The 21,027-nt window shown below is 50.0% G+C and overlaps 1 protein-coding gene across 4 annotated transcripts; it reads right to left on the reverse strand.

Moving 5' to 3' along the window:
* Positions 1–1,993: 1,993 nt before the first annotated feature.
* LOC117065798 lies at positions 1,994–15,330 on the reverse strand. 4 transcript variants are annotated; one of them, XR_004430042.1, is made up of 5 exons: positions 15,039–15,330; positions 14,703–14,876; positions 14,089–14,196; positions 13,277–13,377; positions 1,994–2,227 (listed from the first exon to the last, which is right to left on the reverse strand). XR_004430042.1 is itself a non-coding variant. In XM_033181084.1 (5 exons), exons 1-4 carry the CDS (start codon positions 15,303–15,305, stop codon positions 13,311–13,313), a joined length of 660 nt encoding a protein of 219 aa, XP_033036975.1. In that variant the 5' UTR covers positions 15,306–15,330; the 3' UTR covers positions 1,994–2,227; positions 13,277–13,310. The 4 variants fall into 4 exon arrangements, 3 of the variants coding, with proteins under 3 accessions (XP_033036975.1, XP_033036976.1, XP_033036974.1); XM_033181084.1 differs by having other exon boundaries at positions 14,703–14,920; XM_033181085.1 differs by lacking the exons at positions 1,994–2,227; positions 13,277–13,377 and having other exon boundaries at positions 13,384–14,196.
* Positions 15,331–21,027: the final 5,697 nt, after the last annotated feature.

A 21,027-nucleotide genomic window follows, 5' to 3' on the forward strand; every position in this document is an offset into this window, starting at 1 on the left:
AGCAGCTCTTTAGTGATAACACCAAAATTTTATCCCAGGCCTTATTCCAAAGTTCTCTCTGTATCTGTCTTTGAGTCCTATAATAGAATGGGCCAGATGGAATAGCAGAAACTAGGCCTGGGCCCTCTCCCTCCCACGCTCCTTCATCTTACATACCTTACACTGGGTAGGAGAGTAGTAGCCCGTCCAAGAGCAGGTGCTGGTCCAGTAGAGCAAGGCTCCTAGGCCAGGTTCAGAGCAGAAGAGAATTTGTTTTCTTTGTTTTCCCCCAAGGTTGAGGTGCTTAGAGAGCCTCTTTGGTAGTTTAGGAAGCCTAGTTGAGGAGCCAAGGTGGTGCATGGTTTGCTTTCTCTAGGTTTGAGAAAACTGTTTTAAATAAAATTGACCAGTAATGGCACTTGGCATACTTTTCACCCATTTTCTCACCTGATCTAGATGATAGCCCTGACAACGAAACTCAATTACCAGCTGGGAAGGGGCGAACATGCCTGTGCTAGTGGAAGTGTAATTTTCCCTCCTAATGCATGTCTAGGTGCTGTTGTTGAAGACAAAATTGTTGGGAGGCAGCACAGTGGTGCAGGATGTATGGGCTGTGGTGCTTGCCTGTCTGGGCCTGCAGCACTTGCCATCTTTTGTTCTCTGACTCCAAGACGCATGCCATGACACTCCCAGATAGGCACGGTGGATTCAGGGCTGAGAGCCAAGGTGGAATTTAAGCCTCATGCCAGCTTCTCCTTTGTTGCCAACTTGAGTGAATGCCAGCTGGGATTCCTGCCTGCCAAGTCCAGTCCTGATGGGACCGGGTCTCAGGGGACCTGGGAACTGAATAGCCAAGTGGTGTGGGAGCATCCGATTAGAGCTAGGGAAGCAGGGCACAGCTGCTTGTTTTGTGGCAGTGTGGGTGCTGCACGTTGCTGAGGATGTGGCTGAATAGCAGGAACTAGAAATACGGGTGAAAACAATGCACCACCTCCAGGGTTCTCTGTGAATCAAGTCTAAAACCCTGTCTGGTGAATTCAGTTTCAGGTACAGCCATCTCCAGGAGTCCTTCCCTGAAACTGGCAGGTGTACCTGGGGCTTAGCTAAGAGCCCAGAACCAAACAAGGGAGTTAAGCTCTGGTTCTGCCAGGCACCATGGCTCATGCTTGTAAACCCAACACTTTGGGAGGCCAAGGCAGGTGGATCACCCGAGATCAGGAGTTCAAGACCAGCCTGACCAACTTGGTGAAACCCTGACTCTTCTGAAATTAGCCGGACAGGTGACGGGTGCCTGTAATCCCAGCTACTCAGGAGGCTGAGGCACAAGGATTGCTTGAACCTGGGAGGTGGAGGCTGCAGAGAGACGAGATGGCACCACTGCACTCCAGCCTGGGCGACAACAAGACTGTCTCAAAGCAAAAAAAAAGCTCTGGCTCTGGCTCTGCTGTTAACTGGGTTTGTGACTTCACAGTATCAGACAGTCCCTGAATCTGAAGTGCCATGCTAGCCAGCTTCCCGGGAAGCTATCAGGAGAGCGCAGTAGGAAGCAGGATCTGAGGTCTGAGGTAGAAATCCTGGCTCCACTTGAGAGGCTGGCAAATTATTCCATGTCTTTGAGTAGCAGTTTCACCACCTGTAATAAGGATTAACTGGAATAAGGCACATGAAAGCACTTAGCAAGGACTGGGATGGCAGCTACTCGTGGTTCCTCCACTCCCAACCTTGGTCCTCTGGAAGTGGCCAGGGAAAGTTTGTGCTGGTGACCACAAGGTGGTGCTATAGAGTTAAGGACGCTGACGAAGAAATTTGCTTCATCTGAAGTAGGGGGGATTTCTGACAAGCATTAAGAGGTGCCTGGGACAGCTTGCTTTGCCCTTAAATTTTGGGAAAGTGGAGAGGGCAATTTAACAAAGGAGTAGGGATGAGTGAACGGAGAGGAGAGCCCAGGAGTCTCAGTCCAGCTCTGCCCAGTTTTCTTACTCCTCATTCTGGGTTTTGAGCTGTCTGTGAAGTAACTATAGTCACTGACATTTGTTGAACAGTTACGTAATCCTTAGAAAAACGTAGTGAGGGAGATGCTGTTTATATCTTCCCATCCACGTTCTACTAAGTGGCAAAATCTGGGACTCAAAGTCAGGTCTGTTTGGTTCCAAAGCCAGTACAAATGCAGGTCATCCCTACAGAGTGAAGTAAAACAGCATGAAGAAGGGCTTCTTGGGGGTCCTTGGTCCCAAGTAGGTGAGCAATCCTGGAAGTGATGAGAAGGCAAAGCTGTACCTGGGAATGTCAAGCCCATTCTCAGAAAGGACTAGAGTCTCTTTCAACTCTAGTCCTTAGTGTACAGCCACACCTTTATATAGCTTTTCTCCACAGTACCCAATACTTAGACTCCTTAAGGAATTATCATTTTAGCACTTTTTTTTTTTTAATTGAGACAGGGTCTCACTCTGTCACCCAGGCTGGAATGCAGTGGTGCAATCTTGGCTCACTGCAGCCTCATCCTCCCAGGATCAAACAATCCTCCCACCTCAGTCTCCCGAGTAGCTGGGACTACAGGCACACGCTGCCACACCTGTCTAATTTTGGGAGTTTTTTGTTGTTGTTGTTTTTGTAGAGATGAGGTTTCGCCATGTTGCCCAGGCTGGACTTTTTTTTGAGACGGAGTCTTGCTTTGTCACCCAAACTGGAGTGGAGTGGCACGATCTCGGCTCACTGCAAGCTCTGCCTCCCAGGTTTATACCATTCTCCTGCCTCAGCCTCCTGAGTAGCTGGAACCACAGGCACCCGCCACCATGCCTGACTAATTTTTTGTATTTTTTTTTTAGGAGAGGCGGGGTTTCGCTGTGTTAGCCAGAATGGTCTTAATCTCCCGGCCTCGTAATCCGCCTGCCTCAGCCTCCCAAAGTGCTGGGATTACAGGCGTTAGCCACCGCACCTGCCTGGTCTTGAACTCCTGAGCTCAAGTGATCAGCCTGCCTCAGCCTCCCAAAGTGTTGGGATTCCAGGTGTGTGCCACTGTGCCAGGCCCCTTAATTTTAGCACTAAGAAGGGTCTTGCACCTTACCTATTCCAATCCCCTCAATGAAGACAGAAGAAAACTGAGGTCAGAGAGCAACACAGTGACCTGTCAGGCTCATACAGCAAATTAGCAGAGCCGACATGAACACTTGCTGCAACTCCAGATTCAGTGCTCTTAACAGCTGGATGATCTTCTTATTCTTCATCCAGGCCTTGTTCTCTCCAATGTTATAAATGAGAGAAGGGACAATTGGAGGGAGCACATGGCCTGAAACCAAAGAGCTAGGAGAGGAAAGGTGGCCAACATCCAGATGGAGTTATGAAAGCTGTTTGAAGTCACTTCCCTGTGAGTCAAGGTTGGCTTGGGTGTGTAGATCAACTTGCTTCTCCAGCCCCCGGGCTTCCAAATTAGCCCCATCTAGCTCTCCCTGACTGCCACAGACTTCCAGTTCCTCCCACTCGGCTGAGATACTATACCTAGCCCCTTCTGCTTGCCTCTCCATCCCCACTCAAAGGAAAGCTAGAGGGCAAACCTGTTTCCAAGGAAGCCAGGAGAATAAGGAAGGAGGGTGGAAACTTGAGAGAAAGGCTCCAAGCAGGAATGACACGGATCTTCTAAGAGGCAAAGATGCAGAGATATTCCCATTCCTGGGAGGCATGAGGAGAAATCAGGGCTTGATGATGCCAGGACGCTCTGCCCCATGTTATATGACTGTCCAGACCCAAAGACATGCCCAGTCTAGGCTCCCTGGTGGGGAAAGGGAAGGCAAGATGAACAAGCTGGGGTGGGCCTGGAGGGCCTGCATAGGGGGGCTCTTTGTAATAAGGCAGGATGTCGCCTGGGAGAGAGTTGCTTCTCCAGATAAAGACGAATTCCTGTGCTCAGGGCTAGAGGCCCTTCCTAGCACCCCTGTCGGGCTCTGATTCTGAAAGGTAACATGAAAGGAGTTCTCCCCTATGGAAGGAGTGCTACCCCAGTCTCCTCCAGCCATCTCCACAGACGCACTCCACTGCCGCCTCTATTCCTTAAATGAGACTTGGGTTAAGTCAGTCTCATTCCTTGACTCAGCAAGCATTTAGACATGTCCTAGGTCCTGCGTGAGATTTAGTGGCGAACAGTGGAGGTGCACACCCTGCCCTTCGGTGTTGAAGGTTCAGCAGTGGAGACTCTGAACAAGGAATGACAATGAAGAGCGAGGAATGTTAAAGGACAAGGGGAGTGCAGGGTGGCTCCTTCCTCCTCCGGGGGTCTATGTTGCGACCTGAATTAGCTGGAGAGATGAGAGGGTAAGTTTGGAGAGGCACGTGGATCAGTCCTGACTGGATCCAAAGGCCAGGAAGACATTCCAATTTCAGGACACAGTTTTTTCTTTTTTTTTTTCCTTTTTCTTTTTTTTTTTTATTTGAGACGGAGTCTCGCTCTGTCACCAGGCTGGAGTGCAATGGCATGCTCTCTGCTCACTGCACCCTCCACCTCCTAGGTTCAAGCGATTCTCCTGCCTCAGCCTCCCAAGTAGCTGGGACTACAGGTGTGCACCACCATGCCTGGCTCATTTTTGTATTTTTAGTGGAGACGGGGTTTCACCATGTTGGCCAGGATGGTCTCCATCTCCTGACCTCGTGATCCGCCCGCCTTGGCCTCCCAAAGTGCTGAGATTACAGGCGTGAGCCACTGCGCCCGGCTAAGACACTGGTTTTTTCATCCTGCTATCATTTCTGTGGTTTATTAACAGCTTTATTGAGGTATAATTTATAAACTATAAAATTAACCCACTGTAGGTATAGTTTGGCTATTTATTTTTAAAAGTAAATGTGTGTAGGCCAGGCCTACACGCCTGGCCTCACGCCTGTAATCCCAGCAGTTTGAGAGGCTGAGGCAGGCACATCACTTGAAGCCAGAAGTTCAAGACCAGCCTGACCATCATGGTGAAACCCTGTCTCTACTAAAAATACAAAAATTAGCTGAGTGTGGTGGTATAGGCCTGTAGCCCCAGCTACTCCGGAGGCTGAGGCAAGAGAGTATCTTGATCCTGGAAGGTGGAGGCTGCAGTGAGCCAAGATCCTGCCACTGCACTCCAGTCTGGGTGACAGTGAGACTCTGTCTCAAAAAAAAAAAAAAAGTAAAAGTAAATGTGTATAGTTATGTAAACATCCTACAACTCACAACTCAATGTTCAGCATCCCAGAAAGATTATTTGTGCTCTTTTGCAGTCAATCTCTGTTTCCACATCCAACCCCTGGGCAACTGCTGCTGATCAATCTACTTGCTTTGCTTTTTTTTTTTTTTTTTTTTTTGGAGACAGAGTCTCGCTCTGTCGCCCAGGCTGGAGTGCAGTGGCGCGATCTCAGCTCACTGCAACCTCCGCCTCCCGGGTTCAAGCAATTCTTATGCATCAGCCTCCTGAGTAGCTGGGACTACAGGTGCCTGCCACCACACCCAGCTAATTTTGCTATTTTTAGTAGAGACAAGGTTTCACCATATTGGCCAGGCTGGTCTCAAACTCCTGGCCTCACGTCATCTGCCCACCTCGACCTCCCAAAGTGCTGGGATTGTAGGCATTAGCCACCATGCCCAGCTGCTACAGATCTGCTTTCTACCTCTACAGTTCTGGCCTTCCTAGAAATGTTTATATTAATGGAAAAGCACAACATGTAGTCTTTTATGTGAAGCTTCTTTCATTTAGATAAATTTTTGAGATACACCTATCTTTCTTTCTTTCTTTCTTTTTTTTTTTGAGATGGAGTCTCACTCTGTCACCCAGGCTGGAGTGCAGTGGCTCATTAACAGCTCAATAACAGCCTTGATCTCCTGAGCTCAAGTGATCCTCTACCCTCAGCCTCCCAAGTAGCTGGGATTACACCACCATGTCGGGCTATTTTTTTGTATATATATTTTTTTATAGAGATGGGGGTCTCCTTATGCTGCCCAGGCTGGTCTTGAACTCCTAGCTCTAAGTGATCCTCCCGCCTCAGCCTCCAAAAGTGCCAGGATTACAGGTGTGAGTCACCATACCCAGCCTGTTGCATGTTCATTTTTATTGTTGAGTAGTATGATACACTAAGAAATACATATACAGGTCTTTGCTCCACCCCTTTCCTGGCATGCAGCTCCTAAAACCTATGGAATCTCCAGAGTGATGAGAGTGTCTTTTCTGTGCTAATAAGATGACTGATGACTGGGGACCCCTAGGTAGCTTCAGGATGGGGACTGGTCACCAGAAAGACCAGAACGTGATTAGAGAGTAGAGTTTTTGGGCCAGGCGCGGTGGCTCACACTGTAATCCCAGCAGTTTGGGAGGCCAAGGCGGGCAGATCATTTGAGGTTAGGAGTTCGAGACCAGCCTGACTAACATGGTGAAATCCCGTCTCTACTAAAAATACAAAAAACATTAGCTGGGTGTGATGGCATATGCCTGTAATCCCAGATACTCAGGAGGCTGAGGCAGGAGAATCACTTGAACCCACGAGGCGGAGGTTGCAGTGAGTCAAGATGGCTCCACCGCACTCCAGCCTGGGCAACAGAGCTAGACCTATCTCCAAAAAAAAAAAAAAAAAAAAAAAAAAAAGGTGGAGCTTTCAGCACCTGCCTCCCACCTCCAGAGAGGGGACAGGGGCTGGAGGTTGAATTAATCACTGACGGCCAATGATTTCATCAATCATCCCTAATCCCTATACAATGAGACCTCCATAAAACCCCCTAAATGACAGAGTTCAGGAAGCTTCCAGGTTGGTGAACACATTGAAGTGCTGGGAGGGTAGCATGCCCAGAGAGAGGATGAAAGTTCTGCACCCATACCTTGCCCTATGCATCTGTTCTGTTGACTGTCCCTGAGTTGTATCCTTTGTAATAACCTACCATAATGTGTAGATTTTTCCTGAGTTCCGTGAAGTGTTCTAGCAAATTATCAAACTTGAAGAGGGCGTGATGGGAACCCCTTATAGCCAGTTAGTCAGAAGTACTGGTGGTAACTTGTGATTGGCATCTGATATTGGGGCAGTCTTATGGAACTGAACCCTTAATCTGTGGGGTCTGCTAACTTAGGGTAGTTAGTGTCAGAATTGAGTTGAATTGTAGGACAACCAGTTGTGTCTGGAGAGTTGGAGAATTAGTTGATGTGGGAACAAAACTCCACACATTTGGTGTCAGAAGTGTTGTGGGTAAAACAGCACAAAAGTAGTATTCCATTGTATGAATATACCACATTTTGTTTGTCTCTTCCACTGGTGGATATTTGGACGGTGTCCAGTTTTTTTTGTTTTTGTTTTTGTTTTTGTTTTTGTTTTTGAGATGGAGTCTCCCTCTGTCGCCCAGGCTGGAGTGCAGTGGCCGGATCTCAGCTCACTGCAAGCTCCGCCTCCCGAGTTCACGCCATTCTCCCGCCTCAGCCTCCCGAGTAGCTGGGACTACAGGCACCCGCCACCTCGCCCGGCTAGTTTTTTGTATTTTTTAGTAGAGACGGGGTTTCACCATGTTAGCCAGGATGGTCTCGATCTCCTGACCTTGTGATCCGCCCGTCTCGGCCTCCCAAAGTGCTGGGATTACAGGCTTGAGCCACCGCGCCCGGCCAGTGTCCAGTTTTTAGCTGTTTGAATAATGCTGCTATGAACATTCACATACTGGTCTTTATGTGAATATATGTTTTTTGTTTCTCGTGGGTTGATATTGCGTATCTTTGGAGAAATGTCTATTCAACTCCTTTGCCCATCTTGAATTGGTTTATCTGTTGAGTTATAACAGTTCTTTATATTCTAGATACCAAACCCTTATGAGATATATTATTTGCAAGTATTTTTACTTTTTTTTTTTTTTTTTTTTTTTTTGAGACGGAGTCTCGCTCTGTTGCCCGGGCTGGAGTGCAGTGGCCAGATCTCAGCTCACTGCAAACTCCGCCTCCCGGGTTTATGCCTTCTCCTGCCTCAGCCTCCCGAGTAGCTGGGACTACAGGCGCCCGCCACCTCGCCTGGCTAGATTTTTTTTGTATTTTTTTAGTAGAGACAGGGTTTCACCGTGTTAGCCAGGATGGTCTTGATCTCCTGACCTCGTGATCTGCCCGTTTCAGCCTCCCAAAGTGCTGGGATTACAGGCTTGAGCCACCACGCCCGGCCTAAGTATTTTTACTTTCTTGATAATGTCTTCTGATGCACAAAACTAATTTTGGTGAAGTTCAATTTATCTATTTTTCTGTTGTTGCCATATCTAAGAATCCTTTGCCAAATCCAAGGTCATTATTTACCCATGTTTTCTTCTCGTAAGAGTTTTAGCCCAGGCACAGTGGCTTCTGCCTGTAATCCCAGCACGTTGGTATGCCAAAGCAGGAAGATGGCTTGAAGCCAGGAGTTCAAGGCCAGCCTGGGCAACATAGCAAGACCTCATCTCTACAAAAAATTTAAAAATTACCTGAGTGTGGTGGTGCATACCTGTAGTCATAGCTACTTGGGAAGCTGACGCAGGAGGATCACTTGAGCCCAGGAGTTTGAGGTTGCAATAAGCTATGACTGTGCCATCTCACTCCAGCATGGATGACAGAGCAAGATCCTATCTGTTATATGTCATTGGCCCATTTTTAGTTAGTTTTTGCACATGGTATAAGGTCGGGGGTCTGACTTCATACTTTTGCATATGAATATCTAGTTGTTGTAGGGCTGGGCATTGTGGCTCACACCTGTAATCCCAACACATTGAGAGCCCAAGGCAGAAGGATCACTTGTGCCCAGGAGTTCAAGACCAGCCTGGACAACATAGGGGGACCCCATCCATACAAAAAAGTGAGCTGGACATGGTGGCATTCACCTGTGGTCCCAGCTACTGGGGAGGCTGTCGTGGGAAGATCACTTAAACTTAGGAAGCCAAGTCTGCAGTGAGCCATGGTGCTGCCACTGCACTCCAGCCTGAGTGACAGAGCAAGACCCTGTCTCAAAAAAAAAAAAAAAAAAAGGTGTGCAAGCACCATTTTGTTGATGAAACTATTATTTTCCCCATTTAATGCTCTTTGCTCCCTTGGAGAAAATCAGTTGGCCATAGGTATATGGGATTATTTCTGAACTCTGAACTCTCTGAATTACTTCTAAACTCAGAAATAATCCCATATTCCTATGGCCAACTGGGTATGGTATAATAATCCCATATGCAACTGATACAGATATACAGGTTTATATTTCTAACTTTATTGTGCCAGTACCACATTGTTTTGATTTATGTTACTTCGTAGTATGTTTGTTTGTTTAATCTTTTTTTGAGATAGAGTCTCTTTCTGTTGCCCAGGCTGGTGTACAGTAGCAGGATTATGGCTCACTGCATCCTCTACCTACTGGGCTCAAGCAAACCTCCCACCTCAGCCTCCTGAGTGGCCTGTACTATAGGTGTGTGCCACCAAACCCAGATAATTTTGTTTTAATTTTTAATAGAGATGGGATCTCGCTGTTGCCCAGACTGGTCTTGAACTCCTGGGCTCAAGTGATCCTCCTGCCTTGGACCCAGGAAACACCAGGATTACAGGCATGAACCACCATGCCCCACCAACTTCTAATATTAAACATTAAAATAAATGTGAAGCTCAGTGCAGTGGCTTGTGCCTGTAATCCCAGCACTTTGGGAGGCTGAGGCAGGCAGATTGCTTGAGGTCAGGAGTTCGAGACCAGCCTGGCCAACATGGCAAAGCCCCTTCTCTACAAAAATACAAAAAGTAGTCAAGCGTGGTGGCACATACCTATAATCCCAGAAGCTGAGGCAGGAGAATCTCTTGAACCTGGGAGGTGGAGGTTGCAGTGAGCTGAGACCACACCTGCGCTCCAGCCTGGGTGACCGAGCAAGACTCTGTCTCAAAATGAGATATATGTGAGCTGGCCGGGCGCGGTGGCTCATGCCTGTAATCCAAGCACTTTGGGAGGCTGAGGCGGGCAGATCACAAGGTCAAGAGATCGAGACCATCCTGCTCAACATGGTGAAACCCCGTCTCTATTAAAAACACAAAAAATTAGGCCAGGCGCAGTGGCTCACACCTGTAATCCCAGCACTTTGGGAGGCCGAGGCGGGCAGATCACGAGGTCAGGAGATCGAGACCATCCTAGCGAACATGGTGAAACCCCGTCTCTACTAAAAATACAAAAAATTAGCTGGGCGTGGTGGTGGGCACCTGTAGTCCCAGCTACTCGGGAGGCTGAGGCAGGAGAATGGTGTTAACCCGGGAGGCAGAGCTTGCAGTGAGTCGAGATCACACCACTGCACTCCAGCTTGGGCGACAGAGCAAGACTCCGTCTCAATAAATAGATAAATAAATAAAATAGGCCGGGCACGGTGGCTCAAGCCTGTAATCCCAGCACTTTGGGAGCCCGAGAAGGGCGGATCACGAGGTCAGGAATTCGAGACCATCCTGGCTAACACGGTGAAACCCTGTCTCTACTAAAAAATACAAAAAGCTAGCCGGGCGAGGTGGCTGGCACCTGTAGTCCCAGCTACTCGGGAGGCTGAGGCAGGAGAATGGCGTAAACCCGGGAGGCGGAGCTTGCAGTGAGCTGAGATCTGGCCACTGCACTCCAGCCCGGGCGACAGAGCGAGACTCTGTCTCAAAAATAAATAAATAACAAATAAATAAATAAATAAATAAAATGTTAGCTATACACACATTTAAGAAAGATTCATAAGAACAAGGATTGGCCAGACGTGGTGGCTTATGCCTGTAATCCCAGCATTTTGGGAGGCCGAGGCGGATGGATCACCTGAGGTCGGGAGTTCCAGTCCAGCCTGACCAACATGGAGAAACCCCGTCTCTACTAAAAATACAAAATTAGCTGGGCATGGTGGTGCATGCCTGTAATCCCAGCTACTTGGGAGGCTGAGGCAGAAGAATTGCTTGAACCTGGGAGGCATAGGTTGCAGTGAGCCAAGATCATGCCACTGCACTCCAGCCTGGGCAACAAGAGCGAAACTGTCTCAAAAAACAAACAAACAAACAAAAAAAAAAAAAAACACAAGGATTATTTACTCAATTTTTGGTGAATCAGGGAGGTTGTGGTGGTGGGTTAAATGAAGGAATAAATGTTTGCAAAACAAAAATTGTAAGGAGCACCTCCTACTGCTTCACCTGCCTGAGTTCAAAAACAATCACAAATATGGAAGGCTTGCTGAGAGCACTTTCATATGGCACTGTTTATCATTGTGCATCATATGATTACTGGATATTTACAGATTTTTATTTGACAATAATTTGTATTCATTCATTTTCCACCCCACTTCTTCCGGTTGTGGGTCTCAGGTGGCGGGAGCCCATCCCAGTAGCTCTCAGGGCACAAGGAAAACACCAGCCCTAGACAAGCTGCCATTCCATGGCAGGGCACACTCACAAACACACCCACACTTATTCATCCTGCGACCATGTAGACATGCTGATTCATCTAACACGTACATCTTTGAGATGTGTAAGGAGACCAGAGTTCCCAGAGAAAGCCCATGCAGACATGGGGAGAATATACCAACTCCACCCAAACAACTCCGGCCGGAAACTGATTTTTTTTCATCAATGTTATAAGGAAACGACACTGAATTGAATGAAACGATATTATTTGAGGACCTGTAGTCAACAAGGCAGACAGTCCGTGTCAATAAAGAGTGTTCAATCTAGTGGCAAACCCAGCTAAAAAAATGAAAATGCCATGGGCCAGGCACCATGGCTCATACACCTGTAATCCCAGCACTTTGGGAGGCCGAGGTGGGAAGATCACCTGAGGTCAGGAGTTCTAGACCAGCGTGGCCAACATGGTGAAACCCTGTCTCTACTGAAAAAAAAAATTAAAAATTAGCCGGGTGTGGTAGCAGGCACCTGTAATCCCAGCTACTTGGGAGGCTGAGGCAGGAGAATTGTTGAACCCAGGAGGCGGAGGTTTCAATGAGCCAAAATGGTGCTACTGCACTCCAGCCTGGGCAACAAGAGTGAAACTCCATCTCAAACAAAAAAGCCCTGGTTTGGTGGTTAAAAGCACAGAGGGTTTTGTGAGGCAGGGAAACCAAAGTGGCACCCAATCCACTGACAAGAGAAGGTTTGGTTTCTGTCTGGAAATCTCATTTTGTGGAGGAAGCAAGCACAGGAAAACAATGAGAAGAAAAATGCAGGAAATAACAGGCAGCTGTGGTATTATTGGGTGTCACACTGGCAGTTGTTGAAAGATTATCAGTCCCCAGCTCCAGTATTCCTAACACGCCCGAAAGCCAGCCCCAGGACCACTAGAGCATAGGTCTTAAGGCAGGGAATAGCCCAGGACCCTTTCTGTTTCGTAGAGCTTTCAAAGAATCAAGGCCCTGGAAGGGCGCGGTGGCTCACACCTGTAATCCCAACATTTTGAGATGCCGAGGCGGGAGGATCACAAGGTCAGGAGTTCGAGAGCAACCTAGCCAACATGGTGAAACCCCTTCTCTACTAAAAATACAAAAAAATTAGCCGGGCATGGTGGCGCATTGTTGTAATCCCAGCTACTCGGGAGGCTGAGGCAGGAGAATTGCTTGAAATCAGGAGGCGGAAGTTGCAGTGAGCCAAGATGACGCCACTGCACTCCAGCCTGGGCAACAGAGTGAGACTCCGTCTCAAAAAAAAAAAAAAAAGAATCAAGGCCCCTGCACCCTGAAGAGAATAAAAGTCCTACCCAAGCAGAGACCTGGGGTTCCTGCAAATTCTGTAGCAGCCTACAGGAGCTCCCCTCACACCTTGCCCCTTGGCTAAGCTGAATCGTAAATAGCTCACTGGTTTCCAGTCTGGGATCTCCCATCCCTGCAAGGAGCCCACCTCCTCACTCTGACCAGCCCTCCTCCTGGAGCAGGAAGGCGGGTGGCTGTCAGGGACCTGAGAGGAGGGGAGGAGAGGGCACCGAAGCAGCACCACTGGGAGCCTGGCCTCTGTGGACTACATTACCCACAATCCTAGAGCATAGCTGGGCAGAGAAGGCTGCTGGGGGCCTGCAGCCCTAAGTGGGAACAAGGCAAGAAGCATCCTAGGCTCTAAGTGTGCAACCCAGATTCTGAGACCCGGTTTTTTCCCAAGCCTACCTCCTGGAGCTTTGAGATCCTCTCCATGCACCCATTCACAGGTATTCAGCCGACCTGGGGCTGTGGAGACCCACAAGGCTCCTTAAGTTTTGGCTTTATTTGCAGCGTGTGTGTGTGTCGCACCTGGAAGCCTGTAACTGATTTTATTCTGGATCAAGCCCAGAGGCCGCTTGGCCCTAAAAGCTCGTTCTCTGACATATTCACCCACTCAGCCCCAAGCTCTGGGCTCTTCTTTCCCTGCCTTACCTGTGGCAGAACAATCACAGGCTCACAGGCTGGTCTAGCTGGCCACATGGGGACTTGCTTGTCTCCTCCCCAGCAGAAAGTTGGACTTTGTGACAGCTGTCCTGCTGGAACATGGGGGGAGGGGGCTCAGGAACTGCTGCTGGCTCCCTCTGTGCTGAGATCCAGTCCCTGTTTGGGACGTTTCTCATGGCAGATCAGATCAGGGTAACCACATGGCTGGACCAGGTTTGTTACTGGAGGCGCTGTTGGGAGGGCCTGTAGGGGCTTGCTGGTTCTTCCAGTGGTGGATAAACCAGAGCTGTCAGGCTGAGCAGGAGAGGCCCTTCTGGGTGATGGGAGCACCCAGGGGCAGTGCTCAGCCCCAACTCACTCCGGGTGTACACCTGCTGTGGCTCCCCTCACCCCATCCCTCCAGCTTTCTCCTAAAGAGTCAAACTACTTGTGGGGCTCATGAGCCTCAGACCACAGGGAGCCATAGCAGGTGGAGACGTTGGGGACCAGACCTAAAGTCAAAGATGCCCGTACAAGGTGAAAAGGGACAGCGGCAGGCCTGAAACAGGATCACTCAGATAACGACACTTTGTTAAGATCCTATGATCCTAAATCAGCTCAGCAGAGGCTGGTGACCTATGGGTGGGGGTGGGAAGGATTTCCAGGAGGCCAGAAGTCTGAACCAAGTAAAGGATGCGTAGCGGTTCTTTCTGCCAGAATAGTGTGGGAAGGGCGTTCAAGGCCGAGGGGCAGCTCGGAAGAATCCAGGGAGGTACGAGAAGCGCAAGCGTGGAGGAAGGGAGATGTCAGGGAAGACCCACTTGTCAACTGTCAGGGGAGAGCGGCCGGCGAGGAGCGGAGGCCTGTGTGGCTGGAGGTCCGAGGCTGGGGCCGCTGAACAACCTCCAGCAGGGCGTGTTGTGCTCCAGCTGGGGAAGAAAAGCGGGGCAAAATACGAAACTGGCGGGGACCAGCGGGACCCCTAAGTCGGCCCGTCCCTCGCCTCCCGCGCCGGGCCAGGCCCCGCGTTCCCGTCCCTCCCGCCGCCGCCCCCTTCTTGGCAGCAGGTCCCCTGGCCGCGGGCTCCGGGGTTGGGCGGGCCCAGAGGACCGGGCTCCCAGCCCGCGGGCCGCCAGCCAGACGCGCCGGGAAGGAAGCGCCTTGTATGGGCCTGGAGCCGGGAGGAAGCGCCTTGTAGGGCTCGGGGAGGAAGCGCCATACATGGCGCGGGGCGGACGGGGGCGGGCCGGGGGCGGGAGTCCGCTCGGGATGGAGCCGTTTCCGCCGGGGCCTCCGCCGGGGCCTCCGCGGGCCCCGAGCCTCGCAGCCGCGGGCGGGGCGCAGGGGCTCCGGGATTCTATGCGGCCTCGACGCCTGCGGGCCCGGCGGGAATTCCAGCAAGGCCGCGCGCGCTCTGTGGCCTTGGGTGCAACACCTTCGTCTCTGAGCCTCGGGCCCTCTCCGGAGGCTGTGGTGAAACGAGAGGCTGCGGGGGAGGCCCGCGTGGCGGCTCTGGGCCCTCGCAGTTGCAGGCTGGAGGAGCGGTTTCCCAGACGCCGGCCGGACGTGCCCGTTTAGCTTCTTCCCAGCCGTCTCGGGCCCGGGAAGCCTGTACGAAGGGCAGAACGAGGAGCGGACGGCTTCGGGAGAGATCTTTCCAGAAGAAAATAGGGCACCCTGAATCTGGAGTTTTCCTTTCCAGTTCAGACAGCGGGGTTCCAGCCCCAAGGTCTCCCCTTGCCAGTCGGGTGATGCTGGGATGGGTACTCACCTTCTCCTGAGCCTGTGTCCTCATCTCCTCCGTGAAATGGGAGTGAGAGTTCCTGCTGTGCAGGTTTGTGGAGATAATTAAATGAAATGGGGGCTGTGTCAAGTGCCTGACGTGGCGTAGGTGCTTTGGCAGTGCCAGCTCCTCAGTCCTCTGTGCCCTTTCCGTGTTCGGGAGTGAGGGCCATTCTCCCTGGAAGCCCTGCCCCTTGAGAGAGACGCTCCTCCTTAGGCATCTCTGGGGCTTCCTCGCCAAGACAGCCTTTTCCATAGGCACGCCTGTGGCCCCACTGCCCCAGGGACCTGCCATCCGTGACTGCTGCCCTCCTCTATCTACCCCAGAGCATAGGTAACCTCCTTGACCATCCTGTGAAAGCAGAAAGAACCTGGAGGAAGTCGAGATTCCCATCACAGCCAGAAACTGGTATCTAGGACACTGTCCCCTCCCACGCCTGCTGTCAGTACCACACCCACACATTTCACCAAGAGATGGATATCCATCTCGGAGAAGCATTTCCCAATCCTCGCTTGCTGGCCGTGCCCTGCCCTCATCAGTCCTGCCTGTCCCGGAGTCCCACTGAAATCTAACCTGAATCCTCCTGTTCCATCCTGCTGAGCAGCAGTCCGCAGCCCCTGATAGATTCCAGGCAAGTTTGTGGACACACAATAGATGCATGTCACCGACGGTCTTGTTTCCTTTCATCCCTGTCAGGCAAGGAGGCTGTCGTTGGCATGGTAACCTTCCCTGTAAAAGTTGCAGCCCTCAAGGATGCTTTTCAATTCCAGCAGGGACACAGCTCCTTCCCCTCATTGTAGACTACGGGGTGACATGTAGCTGTGTCATTCTGGCCTCCCCCGGAACGGGGACATGGAGCTGGCAGCACAAAAGGATGGATTCGTGGAGGGCAGCAAAAGGCTTAAGGGAGATGCCAATTGGATCTCTGAGGAACAGGTTCCTTCTGTCCTATGTGCTGATCCTCTGCCACCCAGAGAAACCAGTTCTAAGGCCCAGAATATTTTGGGAGGCTCTTGGGATCTCATGGCAAAGGATAAACACATATCTTCGCTAGAACCAGGCCCCTGACAAATGGCATTAATTCCGTAGAATAAGCTGATAAATCATAAAACCTCCAAAATCCAGCGATTTCCTTTCTCTTCAGTTCCTCTGTGGAATAAATGAATATTTATTAGCCATCTCCCATGTCCCAGCTTCTCATACATCGTTTCAACTAATTCTCCGCACAGTTGCTATGAGGGACGTATTACAACATTCATTTTACAAATAGGGAAACTAAAATTTGCGGAAAGATCTCAAGCAACTTGACCAAAAATCGCACGGCCGTGGAGTGGCAGCACCAGGGTTGGAACCCTGTTCTTCAGAGCCCATCCCCTTACCGTTTCCACTAGTTCTCTGTTCCTTTATATTTGCTTCTGTGCTACAGGTAAAAATAGTCTTCTCCGCAGGCCCGAAGGCACTGCCTTTCTAGGGAGTCCTCAGCAAGGAAAGGTGGCATCAGCGTCTGCCTCTGGGCCCATGTGTTCCTGTGTGGCCCTGCCTGGCACTGCAGCAGCCCCAATCCAGAGGCTTCTCCCTGCCAGCTGCCTTGTCTCCGTCATGGAGTTTCCCCGGCAGAGGGCAAGCGGAGGGAAAGTGGTTCCCAGCTGCCAGCTTCATCTAGGCAAAATTGCTTTCGAGCCAGCCCTGGCTTCCCTCAGTCCCTCCAGAGGAGCACATTCAGCTCCCCTGCAAAAAGGAGGCGGGGAGAGACACAGAAAAAAAGGGAACTTCCATGTCTTTCTCTCCCTGGCTGGGAAGCACTTGGCTTTGGGCTGCCACTCATCTTGTAGGTGGGGAAGATTAATACTGATCCTCTTGAGATTACAGAAGTCTCTAAAATGAACCCTTGGGCAGAGCTTTGTCCAAGAGAAATGGTCGTAGGAAAGCCCTGGATCTGAGTGCGGTGGGAGGGAAGAGGCAGGTCTCAGCAAGGACAGAGATCCCTGGATCTCCTCCTGCTCTCCCACGAGCTCTCTTCTGAGTGCATTCTTCTGTCCAAAAAGATAAGAAGGGTCATTTCCAGGCAGATGGAACAGGGTCAGGGAGAAAGCAAGAGGAGGAGGGAACTATTGGGTTTTGACCTTGAGCAAAACAGGAGAGGTGTTGATAGTGTTAATAGTTAACATTTACCCACAGTGTGTCAACCACTCTTCATTTATTATCTCATTTAATCCCCCCTCAGATAATCCTACTGTTATCTCTGTTTTTAGAGATAAGGAAATTGAAGCATATGGACTCCTCAATAACAACTCCCAATTAATGAGAGAGTTGGCCAGCTTGGGCAACATGGCAAGACACCCCTGCTACCAAAAATACAAAAATTATCCAGGCGTGATGGTGCATGCCATAGTCCCAGCTACTCAGGAGGCTGAGATAGGGGAGGATTGGTTGAGCCTGGGAGGTCGAGGCTTCGGTGAGCCAAGATCGCGCCACTGCACTCCAGCCTGGGTGACAGGGTGAGACTCTGTCTCTAAAAAAAAAAGAGAGCTGGCCCAGCACTCTGTAGACATTGCCTCATTTAACCCACATAAACCAATGAGATGAAACCATTATGGCCGTTTTATTTTGCTTTTTTTTTAAACTTTAATTATTTTAAATTTCTTATTTTTTTAACACGTACTAGAATGAGAATTACTCCCATTTTCTACAGGTGAAAACTGAGGTTCAGAGAAGTAGGGAACTTGCCTGTAATCATGAAGTATGTAAATGGCAGACCAAGGGCTCAGAATTTGGGTCTGTGTGACTCCAGAACACGTGTGCTTGTCTTCTTTGCCCTGCTGTCTCCCAACTCACCAAGGCTTCTTCACCACCCCTAGGGCTCCTGCTCAGATAGGCTGAGACCACAAAAATCTGCCCACACCTACATTTCCCTAGTGCTCCACACACAGAGGAAAACTTGGCCGCTGTTCACTTTGTTTTGTTCACACTTGCCACCAGAGCATGTATGGGGCGTGGACAGATAGGCATGGGTGATACGGGGCCCTGTGTCTTGGGACTCTGGCTGTCAGCTGGCCTCTCTCTCCCAACCTGGACTCCAGAAGCAGGAGGAGACTTGAGAGGTCTCTACTACCCTTCCGAAGCCTTGAAATTTTCCTAAGAGACCAAGATGTCTCAATTGAACAGCCTCAGGAGATCTCCTGAAGACCCAAGGAGGTGCTTCTTGGAGAAGAGGCTGGAGAACCCAGCAGTTTTTTGTTTGATTGTTTGTTTGTTTGTTTGACACCACGTCTTGCTCTGTTGCCCAGGCTGGAGTGCAGTGTTACCATCTTCACTCACTGCAACCTCTGCCTCCCAGGTTCAAGCGATTTTTCTGCCTTAGCCTCCTGAGTAGCTGGGACTATGGGCGCGCGCCACCACGCCAGGCTGGAGTGCAATGGCGTGATCTTGGCTTACTGCAACCTCTGCCTCTGAGATTCAAGTGATTTTCCTGCCTCAACCTGCAGCTAGGACTACAGGTGTGCACCACCATGCCCAGATAATTTTTTGTATTTTAGTAGAGACGAGGTTTCACCATGTTGGCCACGCTGGTCTCGAACTCCTGACCTCATGATCCATCCACCTCGGCCTCCCAAAGTGCTGGGATTATAGGCGTGAGCCACTGTGCTTGGCCAAAATGCAAGAGACACTCCCCAGAACGGGCTCAAACCACCCATCTCCAGAGTTGGAGGCAAGCACACCAACTGACTGCACCATACAAATGGTCGCTACTTTTTATATTTTTAGTAGAGATGGGGTTTCACCATGTTGGGCAGACTAGTCTTGAACTCCTGACCTCAAGTGATCCACCCGCCTCGGCCTCCCAAAGTGTTGGCATTACAGGCGTGAGCCACTGGGCTCGGCCGAGCCCAGCAGTTTTAATCAGGGAGACCTCGGCCAGGTGCAGTGGCTCACACCTGTAATCCCAGCACTTTGGGAGGCCGAGGCGGGTGGATCACGAGGTCAGGAGATCAAGACTATCCTGGCTAACACGGTGAAACCCCGTCTCTACTAAAAATACAAAAAATTAGCCGGGCGCGATGGCGGGTGCCTGTAGTCCCAGCTACATGGGAGGCTGAGGCAGGAGAATGGCGTGAACCCAGGAGGCAGAGCTTGCAGTGAGTGGAGATTGCGCCACTGCACTCCAGCCTGGGCGACAGAGTGAGACTCCGTCTCAAAAAAAAAAAAAAAAAAATCAGGGAGACTTCTCATCTATCACTGAAGGCCTTTAACCAGCCTGGCTCCCATAGCTCACAGAGCTCCTCTGCATGGTGATAGGAACATGACTCCAAGGCTCCCACCCACGCTGCGGGCCTGAGGGGGTGGGAAACACTTGAAATCCTGAGTCAGAGGAAAGGTTCCACTTCACTTTCCCTGGAACAGAAAGCCAAGGATGCAGCAGTCTGTATGGAGAAGAAGGGGAACTGGAAAGTGAGAAAGAGTAGTGCTCACTTCCTTCCCTACCACCTCTTATTTTTAAAACATTTTATTTATTTATTTTTTATTCCACCATATGTGATTCATGCTCATTGCAGAAAATACATGTGATGGAAATAAGCTTCGTTAGTTTGAGTGTTTCTCCTTGTTTTCTCTCCTCTTACCCATCCACAAAAGGTTTCCAGCTCAGAATTCATGCCCACTCCCAGCTCCAGGAGTCTGCTCTCAGCCATCCCCAGTCCAGCATCTTTTGTAATACAGAATCGAAATGAGTGGGTGAGGGTGCTGGTTGGAGACAGAAGGAGATGGAGAACTAGAGAGGCTGAGAGAAAGAAGAACTTAGACAGAGAGGCTAAATCCATCTATATGATAAAGAACAGGGAAGGGGAAGAGAGAAGGGAAAGAGAGGGGGTAGAAAGGAAAGGTTAGGAGGAATTTTATAGAGTACAGTATTGCTCTGAGGCATTAAGTAGACACCCTGTAGTTTTCCAAGTCAAGATTGGATTTATTTTTGTTTTCTGTCTCCAAGATCATAATTCCTTTTTTTTTTTTTGAGATGGAGTTTCGCTCTTGTTGCCCAGGCTGGAGTGCAATGGTGCGGTGCAATGGTGCAATATCTGCTCACCACAACCTCTGCCTCCTGGATTCAAGTGATTCTCCTGCCTCAGCCTCCCGAGTAGCTGGGATTACAGACATGCACCACCATGTCTGGCTAATTTTGTATTTTTAATAGAGACAGGGTTTCTCCATGTTGGTCAGGCTGGTCTTGAACTTCCGACCTCAGGTGATCCTCCCACCTCAGCCTCCCAAAGTGCTGGGATTACAAGCGTGAGCCACCACATCAGGCCAGGATCATAATTTTTTATTTGCAGCTCCATGGAAAGCCTTGACCATGTAGACATTCAGAATTTCTTTGGGGTTTCATACAGGAAAGTACAAAATATTGTCATTGACAAATGAAAGAAGAGACTTGAGTATTTATCATGATTTCTTTACAATTATGATTTAGTCTAGAAAAATTCTGGCTAACAAATGCAAACGGGCCGGGCGCGGTGGCTCAAGCCTGTAATCCCAGCACTTTGGGAGGCCGAGACGGGCGGATCACGAGGTCAGGAGATCGAGACCATCCTGGCTAACACGGTGAAACCCCGTCTCTACTAAAAATACAAAAAACTAGCCGGGCGAGGTGGCGGGCGCCTGTAATCCCAGCTACTCCGGAGGCTGAGACAGGAGAATGGCGTAAACCGGGAGGCGGAGCTTGCAGTGAGCTGAGATCCGGCCACTGCACTCCAGCCTGGGTGGCAGAGCAAGACTCCGTCTCAAAAAAAAAAAAAAAAAAAAAAAAAAAAAAAAAAAAAAACAAATGCAAACGGAATGATAGAATTATGAAATCACCCTTTGGCCGAGTGCATTGACTCATGCCTGTGAACCCAGCACATTGGGATAAGCAGGCAGATCAACTGAGGTCAGAAGTTCGAGACCAGCCTGGCCAACATAGTGAAACTCCATCTCTACCAAAAAT

The sequence above is a fragment of the Trachypithecus francoisi genome, unplaced genomic scaffold (genome assembly GCF_009764315.1).
Source record: "Trachypithecus francoisi isolate TF-2019V2 unplaced genomic scaffold, Tfra_2.0 Lachesis_group2, whole genome shotgun sequence".
Classification (NCBI taxonomy): domain Eukaryota; kingdom Metazoa; phylum Chordata; class Mammalia; order Primates; family Cercopithecidae; genus Trachypithecus; species Trachypithecus francoisi.